The 17,487-nt window shown below is 38.6% G+C and overlaps 1 protein-coding gene across 1 annotated transcript in view; it reads left to right on the top strand.

The window, feature by feature from the left end:
* Nucleotides 1-830: 830 nt before the first annotated feature.
* Nucleotides 831-17,487, top strand: part of STARD9 (StAR-related lipid transfer (START) domain containing 9) — a gene marked incomplete at its 5' end in the record, with an annotated part of 60,820 nt that continues 44,163 nt past the window's right edge. The window contains 10 exons of the mRNA XM_009587033.1: nucleotides 831-947; nucleotides 3,072-3,104; nucleotides 3,190-3,251; nucleotides 3,870-3,982; nucleotides 9,394-9,463; nucleotides 12,574-12,646; nucleotides 13,577-13,644; nucleotides 14,615-14,712; nucleotides 14,930-15,130; nucleotides 15,541-15,638. Coding sequence (XP_009585328.1) covers nucleotides 831-947; nucleotides 3,072-3,104; nucleotides 3,190-3,251; nucleotides 3,870-3,982; nucleotides 9,394-9,463; nucleotides 12,574-12,646; nucleotides 13,577-13,644; nucleotides 14,615-14,712; nucleotides 14,930-15,130; nucleotides 15,541-15,638 — 933 coding nt within the window. The remainder of the gene's footprint in view (nucleotides 948-3,071; nucleotides 3,105-3,189; nucleotides 3,252-3,869; nucleotides 3,983-9,393; nucleotides 9,464-12,573; nucleotides 12,647-13,576; nucleotides 13,645-14,614; nucleotides 14,713-14,929; nucleotides 15,131-15,540; nucleotides 15,639-17,487) is intronic.

Here is a 17,487-nt window from a genome sequence, read left to right as displayed (position 1 = left end):
CTGGAACCTTTTGATCCACCATGCACTTCCTAGCAAACCTTACCAGTGTCCTTTCAGCTGGTCTGTGGCAAGACTTTGATGTGCTGAGAACGTGGTCACAATGTGGGGCAGCTGTGTCTCCAAAAAAGGAACAGGGAAAGCAGAAGGGATGTTCAGATCTTGCCGTATGGGTAGTCTGGCTGTGATGGGCCAACTTTTGCAGCCACAGTGGGACCAGTGCAAGCTTTGGAAGCCCCTAGAGGTAACAGTTCCAGGCTCTGTGTTAGGATGAGCAGAAGGTGGCACATCACTGTGTGTGTGGCATGAACAGAAAATAAAGCATTTAGTCTTTAGTGGTGTTGCTTACCGACCAGACGGATCAGATATAAGTATTGCTTGGATGAGGTCTGCTTGCAGGCTACGGATTAGACTTTGCTTTGCTTTTGACTTGTAATTCTGATGCCTAATGCTCCTATTAATACCATTGCGTCAAAGAGCTTTGATCGTGCCTTTCTGTCAGATTCATGCTGAGGACTGTAAAAATTTGGGGTGGGGGAGATCCTCAAGAATTCATACAGTCCAAGTATAAAATAAGAGATAGCAGGCAGGGAAGCACAATTAAACACTACTGCTCAGTGTCAGCGCTGTGCTTGGCATACCAGCATCTGGAGGAATATCTAACAAGTGAATGCTGGACACTTAACATTGTGTCTGATCAATTAAAAAGACAAATACTGTGAAGATCCTTGTTCCCATGGAGTTATTAAAGCTGCAAGATTCACAAGTAATGCAGAGTGTTTATAGGGAGGCATATTATTCATGGACTGTTTTGTTTCTTTTGGTCTCCCCAGGTGTTCCAGGACCTTGGCACTTCTGTGTTGTCAGGTGCATTTAGAGGATACAACATCTGCCTCTTTGCATATGGACAGACGGGTTCAGGAAAAACTTACACAATGATGGGAACACCTGTGAGTTACACCATTCATTTTACACTTAGGGTTGAGGGGCGGGATGTCCAGCAGAAACATGGCTTTATTTTTAAACTGTGATTATGGTGCTTGTTGAGCAGAATGCTTATACATGTTTTATTTGGTGTTTATATATCTAAAATGATAGTTAAGCCTTCACATTTAGGTAAATAATGTAGCATCAGCTAAAAATACTAGAAAATATGGTGTAGTATAAATATTTCTTTTAGATAACCTTCATCTTACTATGTATGAATCTTATCACCATGTTAGAGAACAAAAAAGAAAATCTATACCCCTGAATAGTTCTGGGTTTTAGAAACATATAGCTCAAGATAATACAAAGTATTCATTCTCGTAGAATTTTTTGGCAGTCTGAGCTATGCTGAAGTTAAATTACTTTCACAAATAAAACTGGATACAATTCACAGGAATACTTTTGTAACAGGCTTCATTATCTACTTGAGACATTTATCTGTTGCAGAAGTTATCCTTTGGCCTGTGGAAAATACTACTTGCTTCACTTCCAGTTTTGAAATGTATTTGAATGGTGTTTGCGGATGCTGTTACATTTTGAGATTCTTGTCTACCAGGAACCACTTAAAGTGCGTTTTAATCTTGGTACTCAGATCGATGGAGTCAGTTGAGGATTTTTTTTGCGTTCTGCTGCAACACAAGGCAATTTGATCTCTATCCATAAATATTCTCGGCTGTTGGTGAAACATGCCCCTGAAAAAGAAAAATTTTATTTAACAGTTTGCATGAGCGGACCACTATTTCCTATACCCATGGGATTCAATTTTTAAGGTGAAATAACGGTAAAATTTGTTCAAACCTTGAAGATAAGAAAAAGACTGTTCTGGCATAGTTTGTGCTTTTGACAAGAGTTTTTGGATTTTTAAAATTTTATTTTCCCCATAGACATCAGCAGTAGGACTTTGTTAAATTATGACCTGATTCTCTATTCATTTTATTCTAAATCAAGCTTAACTCCATAAAAGCCTGAAGAATTGTTAAAATTGGGGTTAATGGGTGGCAAGCTAGGATATTTGTATTACATTATTTTGAAAATATCTTAGCAATTCAGAATGGCCACATCTTGAAATTACCATTATTTCTTTCCAAGGAAATTTCCAGGTATAGTGTTTCTAAGAGATTTCTGACTTATAAAGTGATTTCTTTCTCCAATGGAATCCCACTTTCATCTGATCTTTAATAACATGTATTCACTGTGAAACAGTGTTCAAAACTAGGAATAAACAAGTGGTTGGTATAAACTGAACTTTTGTCCACAGTGGTTCGCTTGATGAACCTGGACTTTCTCCCCCCAACACCATTTCAATTGTGCCTTCAAAAAGCCTTTCATGCTATTCGGCAAGCAGATTCCACCTAAGCCTGAGAGTTTTTCTCAGGATTCGTTGGCACTGTGATCACTAAGGTGTGAACACTCATGTCAGAAGAACAGTTCATCACAAAAAACCACACCTTTACTTCAGTGCTGTGTAGACTGTTTGGGCAAAGTTTAAATCGGCTAGTTTGGGTACTGTTAGCAGCCCATATCCAGTTCTCTCTGAGAGACCAGATTTATAAATCTAGAACATAAAGCTGTTTCGAGCTCTGTGATGCCATAGCATAAAGAAATAAAAGTAGAATAAGGAAAAAAACCAAAATATTCATGACCAATCAAACTAGTTTCAGTGTTGGCCTGGCTTCATCTAGACTGCAACACCTTTGACATAGGCATGTCCAGTATCTTTACATCAAACAGCTCTTGGGTTTAACTCAAGCCTCTAAACTTCTCATCAATGCTGTAGAAGTTGCTGTAAAATGACTTTTGCTATAAACAGCATTTGCACTGGGGCTAAGACAGCTGATATTACACAGCACATGAGTCCCTGCAACGTTTTGCGTGCAGTACACTTCGGCTGGAGTAGTAGAGCATTGCCATGCTGTTCTGAACTACACTCCAGAGCGGTTTGTGTTGTAATCTACCATACAGTCATTACTTTAATGCTGCACTATGATTCTGTCCTTTTCTTATAACTTGGCTTTTATTTAAAAAAGAGTTTTGCAAGAGTGATAGCAAGTATATGATTTAATTTTTCTTTTGTTTATTATTTGAAGGCATCCATTGGGCTGACACCTCGTATATGTGAGGTACTTATTTTTTATTTCACTTGCACTTGCGTGGTTAGATTTTCTTGATGGATTTAAAATTTACATAAACTTCTGGTTTGTGCAGGGCCTCTTTTCAAGGAAGGATGATTACTCAGACCAGACAGCATCTTGCAGAGTAAAGGTCAGGTAAGCGTGTCACTGTTTTGGGCAATGCAATGAAAGCTTTCAACAACATATTCCTGTAATCAAACAAAGCAAAGTTTATTTTGTTTCTGTTTTCTCAGATGATAATCATTTTGGAACAAGGAGGAGAACACAAAGGGAAGGATGAGAAAGGATGTTGGTTTTAGTTTTCTCTCTCAGTATAGTTCTTTGGATGCTGTCTGTTCACTTTGGTAGAGACAGCTGAAATAGGATTGCATTGAAAATTTACTTCCTGTTTAACTCTTAAATTTGAGCCTACATTTGATTCTTATTCACCATTCCCATTGATCTAATGAAGCATTATGTTTGGAAATTTGGGGATTTGAACTCACTAGTGTTAAAAAAGAATATTTTATGAATTTTTAAATAAAATACTGAATGCCTCTTGCTTCTTGGAAATTTGCTACTATGAGTTCTTTCTACATGTACTGCATGGGAAGGGGCAGTAACATAGATAATGAAAATTAATTTATTAACTTTATCATGAAAGGTCTAGGTAAGATTCAGGTTGTCTGATTACATTGTCTAAATAGATGCTTTCTCTTTTTTTTTAATCATGTGCATTTAAAAATCTTTTTTTTTTTTTTTTTTGCTTTTCAGTTTTCTTGAAATCTATAACGAACGTGTCCGAGATTTGTTAAAACAATCAGACCGAAAGAAACCTTACACGCTTCGAGTCCGAGAACACCCTGAAACAGGACCGTATGTTCAAGGTGAGAGCAGGCTTCGCAACTAGCATCAGAATTTCAAGTGAAAGTGTATCAGGTCTATATGTATCTTTGCATATGTTCCTGGCGTGATCCTAATTGTTTCTACTCTTCGAGAGTTACTTTCCTCAAATTTTTGCTTGTTAATATGAACATGTGTAATATACTGAAAGCTTTGCCTCTTTTATCCCACTGGCTGGATATCCTGCACTTTTCTGTTTGTCTTTCCAAGCATAGTTTGTGTGTGAGCCATAGTGTTTTGCTTTCTTTTGTTTTAAAGAAATCTTAACTTGATCAAGAAATCCACCAACATTAGCTTTAAATGCGTTGTACAGGCCAGCCTAAGGTTCCTCCATACCTGTTTCAGTCCTTGGCAGCAGTGTATTTACAAAATAATAATAATAAAAAAGTAGATAAACTCAACTGTTTGGTGTTTCAGGCCAGGCCATGAGCAGCAATTAAAATCTGCATTACCTAGGTGAGAAACCAATAAGCTTCCTTTTCCTTCATTAAACTGAAAAAGCACAGGATGGGTCATGTAGGTGCATTATATGATTAAGAACATCACATGCTTTTTAATTCACGCTTGCAACAGCAGCCCCTCTGTGGCTTTGTGTTTTCTAATGAATCATAGCTTTCAAATCAGGTGACAGAGAACGGATGAAAAACAAACCTACGTGTATTTTTTCCGTTTCAGTTGTCTTTCTTATTTTAGTTCTTATCTTCCCTCTCATTGTTTTGTGTACTTCCAGTTCATTTCCACTTTTGGTTGGTGCCTTCACTTCAGCGTCTTAGATAGCTTTAAATTGGAGTTTGGCCATTGTTACTTTGTAAATTGATTAGCTCCTGATGTAAAGTTTGCCTGCTACATTGCCGTTTATCTGACCAACAACTGATAAAAGGCATGTCCCTCAAAATCAGCGCACCAGTGAAAAATCATACAGAGTAGCTTTACAGTGGAGATCAGAAGGAAGAGTCTTTTCCAAACTGATGCAAGTTTCAAAAATTAGTGGGTTTGTTTAGAAAGTAAATGCATATGTTTCCTTTTCAGTGTGCCTTATATCTAGTGGGCAGAATTCCAGAGTTGCCTCTGGTGTCACTGACTCTGCAACTGCTTGGCCACCAAATGGGTAGTAACACCTGGGAGGTATGCATTTAGAATGCAAAATGCATATCACACGGAATTTTATTGGTCCTGTTGCATCGGATCAAATACTGATTTGTTCTGGCTTTTAAATAGAGTTCTTTTCTCTGTTCTCCCTGGTTCACTTTTCTCCCTCTCTTTTTCTTTATCACGGCATTACACATCAGATTGTTATCCCCACATCAGAGATTAAGACAAGATGTGACAGCAGATAAGGTTACTTGACCTTGTGATTGAATGCAACCTGGAATTCCCAGCTCTCGTTCCCTGGGCACCTGCAGTATCGGTCACAGTACATCTAACAACTGATGGTTGTTACCAATTCCTCCTCTCAAAATTTGAAATAAGCACTTGGGAAGTGTTTAACTTGCATGGTCCTATACACAAGGGACTATCTGCCATTCTGGTTATTTCAGCTGTGCTTTCCCAGCACATCAGCATCCTGTTTAAGGAGAGCTGGAAAATAGATGAATTAATGGTCTCATTAGTATGGCAAACTTATCATTCTTTGAAAAGCAGATTCATAGACGTTTGGCCTTTATTGAGGTCTTTCCAAGATTCTCTTTCTACCTGCTTGTTATCGGAGAACTTCATTGTTGGTGGAGTACAGATACTAATTATTTTCTTTTAGCAGCTGCTCATTCACCACACAAGAAAGGGTCTTTAAACTGCTTCCTTCCTTGGCAATTTCCATCCCCTTTCTCAGGCCTTATATCTCCAGTGATTCCTTGGCTGCATATAATGGAATTTCCTTGTTTTAAAAGAAAATGAAGTTATAGCCTCTGCCAATGGGCTGGCTTGCCTTTTGTCACTATTTTGTCTTCATCTGGAACCTTCCAGGCCAAATCTGTCACTTCTTTTCCAGTTCTGTTTTTGTTGGGTTTTGGGGGTTTTGTTTTTTATTTTTAATTTAATTTTACTCCTTTTGAATAAGAATTTTATACGTAGACACAAGTAAAAATTTTAAGTGGAACCATTTTATGTTAGACTTCTGAAATAGCCCATAAAAGTTCCCAATTGATTAGATTTTGTAAAATAAGAGGAAGGACTAATGGAAAAAGGTTAACCTAAATAATATTTGCCAGCTTTGGCCACGTTTGTAAATCCAGTATGAATACTTTATTTTAGAAGATTCTCTCCCTCTGTATCTTATGACAGCCTCCAAAAATCATTGTGTTAATGCCTGTAAGAAAAATTTTAATTTTAATGATAAATGTGATTTACATTTTTAGAAAAACTGATCACATGCATGAAAAATGAAGTAATTTCTCTGCTGAAGGCATCATAGGGTGTAATTAGATGCTGTTGTGAGAGCATGTGAACAGAAATGATTTCAGGCTGATGAGTCAGTGGCTTAGGGCAACAGTCAGATGACAGTTCTTTTTTTTTCGCTATGTGTATATGAGTATGTATTAATAAATAAATACACTTATGTACAGTTTACGCAATTAAGAACTGTAACGGTTTACTTGAGACAATCCTGGCATCTTTTGGGGAGAGGGACTAATAAAGACGGTATGATTACATAGCTCCTTTTGGAACTGCGCTCATCAGCTCACATCAAAAATAAGCAGCAGTGAGAAAGTCCAGAGGTCTTTTGAATGCAGGTGAGAAGTACAGTCAGCTTGATTTTAATAACATCAAATTCAAGAAAATTAAGTGGTTCACAACACTGGTACAAAATGCCCTTCTCAACCGCAGTAATATCTTGCTGCAATCAACAATTGCTGATCTCTGTAATAAGGGCCTTCTACGTGCTGAAATAGTCTTTGGCAGTTTTATATGTAGTCTCTCTGTGCAGGATCAGAGTGCAAGAACATTGTTTCCAATAGCTAGATGGCTGAGATCAGCATTATCGGCAAGCTTACTTGAAGGGGAGCTTGTTTTGTATTCCCCTTCCAGCCAATTTGCTGTATGGGAGAAAAATGGTGAACATCAGCAAAGCTCAGAAATTTTCCATTATTTCCCATAGATCCATTAGGTCAAGGGTTAGCACCTGTATTTGCATCATACTTCTTGCGAGCCATCAGCAATTTTAAGGTTTGCTGACTTTGATCAGGAGCTCCCCAGTGTACCGTTAGTTTGTCAGTTGTGTGGTTGGTGTCAATGATATCCAGAGTACAGTTAGCACTGGATGAAGAACAGACAGAGAGGAAAATCAGCAAACTTAACCCCTTTAAGGATGCTTAGATGCTCTGGGCAATGCATTTTCCATTTGCAAGTCCAGTCAGGAAGTCCCAGCTCTGAACACTAAGTATTTTGAATAGTTTCCAGCCCATCATTTTTCCACGTAAAGGCTGTGAGATTGTAGCCTTTAAAATGCTGAAAGTGTTTCAGTGCTTTGGGTTGGAATCGTTTCAACCTTCTCCCTCACAGATGGTTGCACTGTTAAGGAATCGGCCCCTCTTAAATCAGGAAATGATGCAATCTATTTTGTTGCTCTGAGACAGGTTTCTGGGGGAGATCCTTTCTTACTCCAAGGCAGATTTCTAGACGAGCAAGGGTTTTTGATCTTTCTATGGGACTTGAAAATGACTTTTCTTTTTCTAGCAGCCAACAGAACACTTTGTCATTTTTTCAAACAACATTTACAATATTTAATTTACCTTATTGAAAAACTGAATGTTTTGAATTCTGTGCTAGATTCACTATTCCAGTACTTATGGAAATGTAGGTAGGTAAGAATTTCTTCCATGCCTCCATGTTATAACTAGATTTTTATTCAGTTAAATAAGACTCTGAAAAAGGGTCTGGGAAAACAATATATGATAGTTTCCATATTCTGAGCTTTGAAGATCCCAGTGCTGTTGGAAAAATAATGGGCCTCTTTCTCAAATGGAAAATGTGATGACTTCTGGAATTAATGTATTGTAAAAGGACACTAGAGAGCTGAAGAAATGCTTTTGTTTGAAAATCATCCTATACTTTGTGTGTGTGCGAGTGTGCGTGCATGCACATAAGAGTTTTTTAAAAGTGTAGGTCATCCAAAAATCTTTTTTTTTTTTTTTTCTTTATATGTATCAGTTGTTAAAGGACTAAAATAAATTCCCATCTTTGGCTTAGATTTTGCTTTCATTTAAAGTTAAGCAAGCTGTTTTCATGTAAGGATAGACTTTCTGTAACAATGTCAGAAGTACTTATTTCAGTCTTGTTGAATTTTATATTCGTCTTGACTTACATTCTAGCAGTAGATAAATCATTTGATCCAAATAAATCACATTTTTCAGTACTCTGCCTTCATCCACACTTTTGTGGCCTGCAATAAAACAAACCAAACCTAAATCAGTGCGGGGGAGGAAGTAGCCCTGGATTCCAGCTCTGAGATAAAACATTCCGCAAAGGAGTGTTTTACTAGGTATTGTATGACAAAGACTTGCTTCACAACTCAGGTGTTTTTTTAGGAGTCACTGCAGTACAAATGATAACTAATCATCACCATAAAAAGCAAACAAGGCATATTAAACTGGATTTATGTGAAATACAAGCCTGTAGAGGTTAATTTGGTGTGTCTGCTGGAATTTGCATTTTGCAAGGGGCTGGCAGTGCCGCTACAGCGCAGCAGCACACTGCCCTCCTCTGGGGCCCTGTTAGTCACAACCACCACTCCGACACAGCAGGCTCTGCAATGCAGTATTTCTTTCATTTGTTTTCAGTGGGTTTTTTCCCCCTTAAAAATAAAATCAAATTAAAGAAAAGAACTGAAAGCAGAAGATATGAAAAGGCCAGATGTGTCATATCATTATTTGGGTATCCTCTGGGGAGGAAAGCGTGAAGAATCCTAAGTGTTGCAGGCTGAAGCCTTGTTAAGTAAATGGTAAATATTCACAGGGGTTGGTTCCTAATTCTGTTAGTTGCGTGAGCAGAGCCATTATCCAGAGGCATTAGCAAAAAGCTTCTTTATGGGATCTGTACCCAATTAGTAGCAGTGACATCGCTGAAAATTTCTTACGGAGTTTCAGTTATACTGTTTTTTTAAATACCATTGTTCTGCAGACAAGTTGGAAAAAGGTCTGTACTTCGAAGGTACAAGGCATTTTTTATACTGATGTCACTGCAGCTGGAGGATGGACTGCAATTTTTTATTGTATTTTTTAAAACTAAAATAGGTTTTTTAAAAAATAAGATAGTTACTCTAGTTGAGAGACTACTTGTAGAACAGACTGGCATCCCAGCAGAACATCCTTATGCTTCTGATGCTGGGTAAATTGTTGGGTAAACTGACTGAAACTTCCTGAGAAAAATATGCATTTAACTCTTTTTAAATCTTTGGCAGGATTGACTCAACATTTAGTTACAGACTACAAGCAAGTTGTAGAACTTCTAGAAGAAGGAATAGCTAAAAGGTATTTTATAAAACAAAACAGCTCCATCTTTATTAAACACTTCTTTCACCGTGTGTTGATTTAATTGATGTTTATTTGACTGACAGTGTTGCCAATGCTTTTTCATGACAGAATGTCAGATTTGGTGATCCTGAACATGACATACACATAAGAAGTTACGTATCCTCATATTCTCCACAATAAGAGCTACAAGCACTCATGAGGTTGTTTCTTCAAAACTGATCCCATGCTGACTTACCCACAAAATTCAACCATCTGTCTGGGATAAAAAAAACATGCCAGGAAAATATTTTTCTGTAAACAGACTTCTGTTTTTCTCCTCCGCGTGCTCTTGACGCTTTAGAATGGATAGCTTTCAACTCACTTGTTAGTGTAACTTAGTGATTTAAAACTGCTCAAAAGATAGTGTATTTTTATTTAATTTCTAAAAGTATTTGTTTTATAATTATTTGGTTTAATTTTTGTAAGTATTTTTTTAAGTTCTTAGTCCAAATCATGCACGTTTGCTACGAGAGAACTGTGGGAATTGGCACATCAGTGAAGCCAATGATTTCAGCTCTCATTAGTCAAGACTCTTTTTTACGTTTTTGATAGGGAGCCTTGAATATCAATACAGCTGCCATTACAGTGATGGAAAAGAGTTATACTTGAAAAGATTCTCCAAATACAAATCACAGTTCCAAAACTGATATTAAGTCTTATCCTAAGAGAGGTCAAGATTTTAGAATATCAGTGATGGTGGGATCTGAATAAAAACTAAGCTGCATTATCACAAAATCATAGAATATACAGCAGGATTAAGTTTTGCTGCTTCAGCTTGTAGTGATCAATAGATGCAGCTCTATGGTAAGAAGAGACTTTTTCAGAACAACAACAAAATTCCAGTCTGTCTACTAGTGTAATCCTACAGTCGTCTCATTGCTAAGGAAATCAGGGGTTCAATATTTTGTGTGTAAGTTTTTGTGATGCTGAAGTTCCAAACTTTGTCACTTGCATGAAGCCAAGCAACTTCTTTTTCTGAGTAACTTTTCAAAAACTTATTTGGAATATTCAGGAATCTCCTATTTCCCCATAGTCTTTATTTTTATAAAATATTCTGCATAGCATTTATTAGCACATTATAAATGCAAACAAACTAATTTAAAACATCTGCAATCTGCGAAATGATGCCAAATGAACATCAGCAAGATCTTAGGCATAAAGAAGGTGGGGAACAGGTTGCAATTGCCCCATATGGCTGGAGGCAGGAGAGGAGCAGATGGGGCATGACAGCTCCAGGTCTGACTATACAGGAAAGAGGAGGGGAAGCTCCCCTTGCACATGGGTGGGAGGGAGGACAGCTCCTGTACAAATAACAAGCAAAGTTTACTGAAGGCATTTTTTCTAGCAGTTGGTTTTATCAGGCTATTTCCAGCCCTGCTCTGGCTGCACCCATCCATTATAAAATAAACAAATATGATTTTCAACATGCAATCATTATTTTTGTTGTAACTCTCAGTGCTATTATTTTTTTTTTCTCTTGACAGTTTGCAAGACTCAGTCTCAAATGCTTGAGAATAAAATTTTTAAAATGCAGGAAATAGAAATTTCCAAATTTCCAAAAGCATAGCCCTGGTGCTGTGTAAAGCAAAACAACCAATCTAGATAATGTTATTAGAACAGTTAAAAATATTGAAATGTATACCACATGCGGCGATGAAATAGAATATATGAAAAACTAACACATACATTCTCCCATAAAAATGCTCACATGGGTTGTGAGTAGTTGAGATGTGAACTTGCCCTCCGATTACCCTGTGTGTTGTCAGATGTGAGAAGCGAGTACTAACACTTCCTCCTCCAAATCCCGGAGCACTTTCTATTTCTCTTCTGCTTTATAAACTTCAGTGCTGTTCCCTTATATTCTCTGCCCACTGTAGAGCCATTTTCAGTCTTCTGCCCTTTACCTAATTGTTTGTCTTCCTCCTCCAACATCTGGAGACTAGTTCACGTTCTCCTGCTTCCTCAGCTCATAACTCGCTTATAATCATGATGTGCTAGACTGCCTGTGCCTTTTGGCAGTGCCCGCTCACATGGCTGTGGAGGTGTAGGAAGCAGAGAGCAACAGGGAGGAGAGTCCTGGCTTGGCCTCCCGTGGCAGGCGCTCAGCGGCGTACGCACATCTGCGGCTCTCTGCCCTCTAGCGCAGCTGGTGTCTGCAGTACTCTGACAGCTGGGCTCGTAACAAAAACATGGTTCCACAGTCCTTGTCTGCACGACTAAAATTGCCTGCTGTTGTTGCGGGTGAAGTTGGCAAAACTGATGCTAAAGGCTGCACATATAGCCGATATTCAAGGCAAGCTACAAGAGTAACAAAGGAAAAGATCTGTGACTTGGCTTCTGCCTTAGGCAAAACCCGGCTTTCTTTGGGTTTGTCTAATCAAAACAACAACAAAGACAGTAGGATTTCCAAAAGTTTGTATTTGCTGCTGCTCCTTCTCCTCCTGTGCCTGGTACCTGCTAGCCAGAGTGCAGTGGGTCAGAGGGTTAGAGCTGGATGACCGGTCTGTCCACGTGGTAGAGCCAAGCAAGTGCTACATGAATGAATTACAGTATTCAGTTTGTACTCATACGCGTAGACTGGCTAATCTCATTGGACTCCTCTACCATGGAAAACTACTGTGTCAACCCTGTGACAGAAGGGTGCCCCAGAAGTGGTGTATGGAGCTTTTTGGACCCTTTGAAGTGCCAAGAAATAAAAATGGAGACAATATGGAGAAAATGTACTAGGCCAGTACATTCAGTGGTGTTGGGGGTGAGCTGTACAATGCTGTTGCTGGCTGTACTTCTCTGCTGTGTTCTACCCTTATGCAACACCTTACACCTGTGCTGTAAGGCTGCTTTAAGATATTTCTTCAGAGTGCTGCTGAAACACTCTAACCGACCCTCGGTTTCCACCTTTCCAGGTCCTCTGCCAAACGCTCTGTGATCAGATCCTAGAATACAGCCTACCATATTCTCCAAGTTTCGCATTCCTTCATCTTCATTTATCTGCTGTATTTGTTATTTTTGCTTTCCCTGAATACAGGGAAATAAGCCTTTGTAATTGAATGGTTTGTTCTTCTTTCTAGAATCACAGCAGCTACACATATTCACAATGCCAGCAGCAGATCCCATGCTATCTTCACCATCCACTACACTCAGGTTAGCTAAAAATAATCCAACTTCCTTTCCTCTTCATTCTCAAAAAGCATTGTTCAATTTGTTGTGCATTGTTTAGTTGTCACTAAACAACAATGTTGTTTTGTGCTGTTTGTAATAATCTTGGTGGAAGCTGTTACTTATTTCCTTTGGATCACACTGCAGATGTGTTAACTTCGTACACCACGTGATGTTTTGAGTGTTTACTGAAGTATTCTTGTTCCTTTTTACAAGCTTATAGTCAGAAGTGATGCCAAAGACTCACTGTAAAAAGAAATGTTTAAAGTTTTAATCAGCCCTTTGAAATGCAATATCCCTTCTAGGGTGCTGTGAAAATTACATGTGAATATGTTTGAAGTTATGTTTTGTCACACTTGTTTAGGATCCTTAATTGCAGTATAGCATTAGTTTAACACTTACCAAAATTTTGTATCTGTCCAGCTTTTCAAGATGGGCTCATCTCTTTAGCATTTGGCATCCAGTACTCTCCCAGAGACAATGCACCCTTTCTCTGGAGGAATTATATCCTTCCCTGGCAGGGAAGTCGTTCAGTGATCCAATAGACCTTTTCTATCTCACACTTCTAACATCCTGTAATCACAGAACATTTTGGGGTATTTTTCAGTAGTTTCACAAAAGACCTTTGGAATACATTAGTGGAAAATAACTGCAAGATCTACAAGAAAGCCTTTCACAGTCTCTAGGCTGTAAAGGTTTTTTTCAAGAGGAAATCGGCGTAAGAGGGTAGTTTCTCTGTCGGGTGAGAAAGCTGTTGAGTTAATGGTTTGAACATAGTCAGTGGGTCAAGGTCACAAAGAAAGGCAGTGAGAAAGTCATATGTACAACTCAGTTTCAAACAAAAGAGCACATCTATTTTATTTTCATTATTTAATTAAGAGGAATAATCTTCCTTATTTATATTTTTCTCTTCAGGCTATATTGGAGAACAATCTCCCCTCTGAAATTGCAAGCAAGATCAACTTAGTGGACCTTGCAGGCAGGTAATAATATACTGAGGGGCAAAAAGGTAATTTTCTCTGAAGATGCTGGTAGTACTGCCTTAAGAGATGAAATTTAATATTTTAAAACTTCATTAAACTAACAATAACTAATGACTTCTGTATACAGTAACAAGGAATATTGAGCTAATATTGTCTCTGCCATCTGTTCTTCTGTATTGGGTATTGGATTTCATTGAGGAAGGGAATTCCTGGGTCCTCAGATCCAATACTGTGCTGTTGCATACATTTAAGGTAATTTCATTCAACCCTGTATTCTTATTAGGTGGCTTTTCCAGTAGCTGTTGGTGGAATTACCAAATCTGAGCTTGAAAAGAGAGAGGAAAAAAGGAATGTATTCCTCATGGCTGCCTAGCATGGGCAGGAGATGATAGTCATATCTTACTGCTTATGTTGTTCATGTTCCAAAAGTTCCTAAGTCTCTCATCTTAGCTATGCATTTCAGTGAGGAACATGTGGTTACGCTGGACAGAGAACAGAAAGATGGAAGTTGTGCTGCAGAGTTGTAGAACAGTTGTAGAACAGGACATTTTTCTTTCTCAAGAACATAAATCACCATGCATGTCTGAGCAGAGAAAGTAGTATTGAGGGGATATACAGACTTTTGCACTGAGCCAGTCTACCCTTGCAGAGTTGTAAAATGTATGTTGTTGGTTTTTTTTTTTAAATTCAGAACCACTAAGATTAGGTTGCCCAGTTCAGGCTTGAATTTATGTTTTGATGCGTCTTTAACAGTAGTTTGCGCCGATGGCCTTTGCTCATGGTTGTTTGGACTTTCTGAACCTCGGAGCAATGTAAAGTATGAAAGCATATGGTTTTTTAATTGCAAAGCTTGCAATTTCTGTTTTCTTGTATGTCAGGAAAATACATAATGTTTTCATATTGATTGTATGTTAATAATTAAGCATTTTTGTTTGGTTTGCATTGTCTTTTCCATGCTTGTGTGCTACAGTGAAAGAGCTGATCCCAGTTACTGTAAAGATCGAATTACTGAAGGTGCCAATATTAACAAGTCATTAGTTACACTTGGAATTGTCATCTCCACTTTAGGTAAGCACAGTAGTTCTTTATATTGAAGGGTAGTGATAAAAGCATAGGACTCACTCACCGTATGCCGTGTCTTAATGTTTGTCTGTATTTACAACAAAAAGCTGAACAGAACAGCTGTGTGGCATCTTCATAAACTGTAACGACATCTAAGGAAATTAAATAGCCATGACAGAAGAAGATAACCCCTTTCCTGAGCTCTGTGGTGTTTCTTCTTCAGCACAAAATTCACAGATGTTCAGCAGCTGCCAGAGCATAAACACCATAGCAAGCGAAGGGGAGAGCAGTCATGCGGACAGTCCTTCCACAGGCAGCGTCAGTGGGACCAGGCGACCGGCTTACATCCCATACCGTGACTCCATCCTCACCTGGCTTCTGAAGGACAGTCTTGGGGGCAACTCCAAGACCATTATGATTGCCAGTGAGTTTGGTTTCTGTCCATTGTTAACATTTTGCACTGCGTTACCCCCTTAAAATACATCTCTACTGCAGTGAGAAGACAGCTGTATCACTTAGAATCTGTCCTTGTAAAGATTTTCTTAAATGCTTCATAGGATACTCAAGGAAATGAAAAGCCATGCTGATTGTGCATGAAGTTAAACTTAAGAGTATTTCCAAGGTCATAACTTTGATTTAAAGTGATTTATTCAGTTACAAATGCAATCTTGAGAAGGCATTCTCTGTGAGCTTGATGAAATTTCCGTAAGGATATTTTTGGTTTTGTTTTTTAAAGAAGCAAGACTAAAAAAATCCACCTTCTTGAAAAGTGATGGATTAAGCTGATTACTTTTTAAAATCGTGGGTTTTTTTCTATTTGTTTTCTGTCTGTAGCTATCTCTCCTGCCAGCTCCAGCTACAACGAGACCATGAGTACCTTGAGATATGCTTCAAACGCCAAAAATATTATTAACAAGCCCAGAGTGAATGAGGTGAGGCCTTGAGTTCTGCTTTTCATTCTTGTTCCATTTTGTTGTGTGTATTATTTAAGGTTTATTCAGTATATCTGCTCCTTGAATAAAATTCATACCTCTTTTTCCCGTGTTAATGAGAGCTAAATAGGAGCTGGATATTACAGAAATAATTTCCTTAATCCCTTGCAGCTTAAACCATTTAGAATTTCACACCTATTTTACATTCTTCATCTCTGTCTGTTGAGTTTCAATCTTCCTTCTCTTTGAATTATTATGACGAGTATGTTTACCCTATGTCTTTATCCTAAATATTGGCAGAGTTACAGATCTGTTAGGACTGTTTGTTACTATTTAACCTGTTACTGTAAGTGCATAACCCTTGCAACCCTTCCTTTTGGCATGTTGAATGAACTCTGTTAAGGCTGCAAAGTCAAGAATTCAAAAGTTAATATACGAGGCCCAAGGTAGTCTATGTAGTCTCAATTTGTTTTCTTTTCAGTACACAAAACAATGAAGCCTTTAAATACATGGGAACAATTTTTGCCACAGAACCCCAGCTTCATTCATTGCAAAAAATAGGCCAGGTATGAACTCTGACTGTGTGGCAGATTCATCTGTTCAGTTGTGCAGGGGTCCTTCACATGCTGCACAAGTTACAAGGTGGCAGGGTATTAAGGGGAGAGTCTGATGCTGCCTTGGAGGACTGGATTCTGTCGCTGCCCCTGCTACAGCATTCTTGTTCAATGCTAGTCCAGATGCTTAAAGCAAACTTTCAATATGTGCTTGTTCCTCATTTTCCACCCTTACCCCCACTCCACATTTATCAAATGGGAAAAGTGTAAACTCTCCCAATCAAAGACATGCTGTTAAAATTGATTAGCAGTTGTGGAGGTTTTAGACACTATAGTGATGAGAACCGGCATAAAAAAATGCATGGGGAAATGCATAATTCTGTCTGTCTTCACAGCAAAATTCAAATAGTACATAATAATCAAGATCTATGATCAAACATGCTAGAAATATAAAATTCTGGAATTGCTGCTCTTTAACTGGGCATTCTTCACCTGGCATTCTGCATGAGGCTGCTGTCCTACAGTGATCACGTAACTTAAGGACTGAATCACAGTGTATCCATTTAAGGGGACTGAATCAAGGTTTCAAAAAAAGTCTTGATTCCAGCATTTCCTAATCTTTGAGCAGTTGACTTTACAGCTTTAGTAGTGTTCTTTTGTGTTTTGGCCTGGATGTATCAAGATTTTATCTATAGATAAAAGGATAGAATCTTAGAGATGTACTTCATTTATTTGCTTTCCTATGATACCCTGTTAAATCTTGGGCAGAAGGAAACCCTTCTAATCCAGGGTTTCCCAAATTTAATTTGCATCCGTATTACCAGTGCCTATAACTAGTTTTTAGACATCACTAGTGGCAGCAATAGTGTGTTTGGTTTTGGCAGCAGCAGTTCTCAACTCTGTGACAAGCAGGTAAACACAGTCCTCCTGGGCTGGCTCTTGTTACATACAGCCTCTCAGCCTCCCAACTTGCGTGCCCATCACTCTCTTGCATAGGCCATGCTGGACCCTTAACTCCATCCCTTCAGCTAGCTGCCTTCTTCCCCTCACTGCAAATTGACCTGAGCCAAAGTGTCACTGGCAGCCCAGAGGAAGTTGACTCTTGACTCAAGAGTTTCCCTGAACTGTCTGCAGAAAGCTGGTTTCCAGAAACTGCATGTACAGAGATGCTTACTCTGAAAGTGAGATAAATGCCTCCGCACAAGCAGGCAGGAAATGCTTTCTGTATCAGCTGCAGGGGCTTTTAATACCATGGTTGGTGACATTCTGACTTGGTCTCCAGTAGCATGATTTTC

Source organism: Fulmarus glacialis, unplaced genomic scaffold (assembly GCF_000690835.1).
Source record: "Fulmarus glacialis isolate BGI_N327 unplaced genomic scaffold, ASM69083v1 scaffold17381, whole genome shotgun sequence".
Taxonomy (NCBI): domain Eukaryota; kingdom Metazoa; phylum Chordata; class Aves; order Procellariiformes; family Procellariidae; genus Fulmarus; species Fulmarus glacialis.
This window is presented reverse-complemented; position numbering and strand designations above follow the sequence as displayed.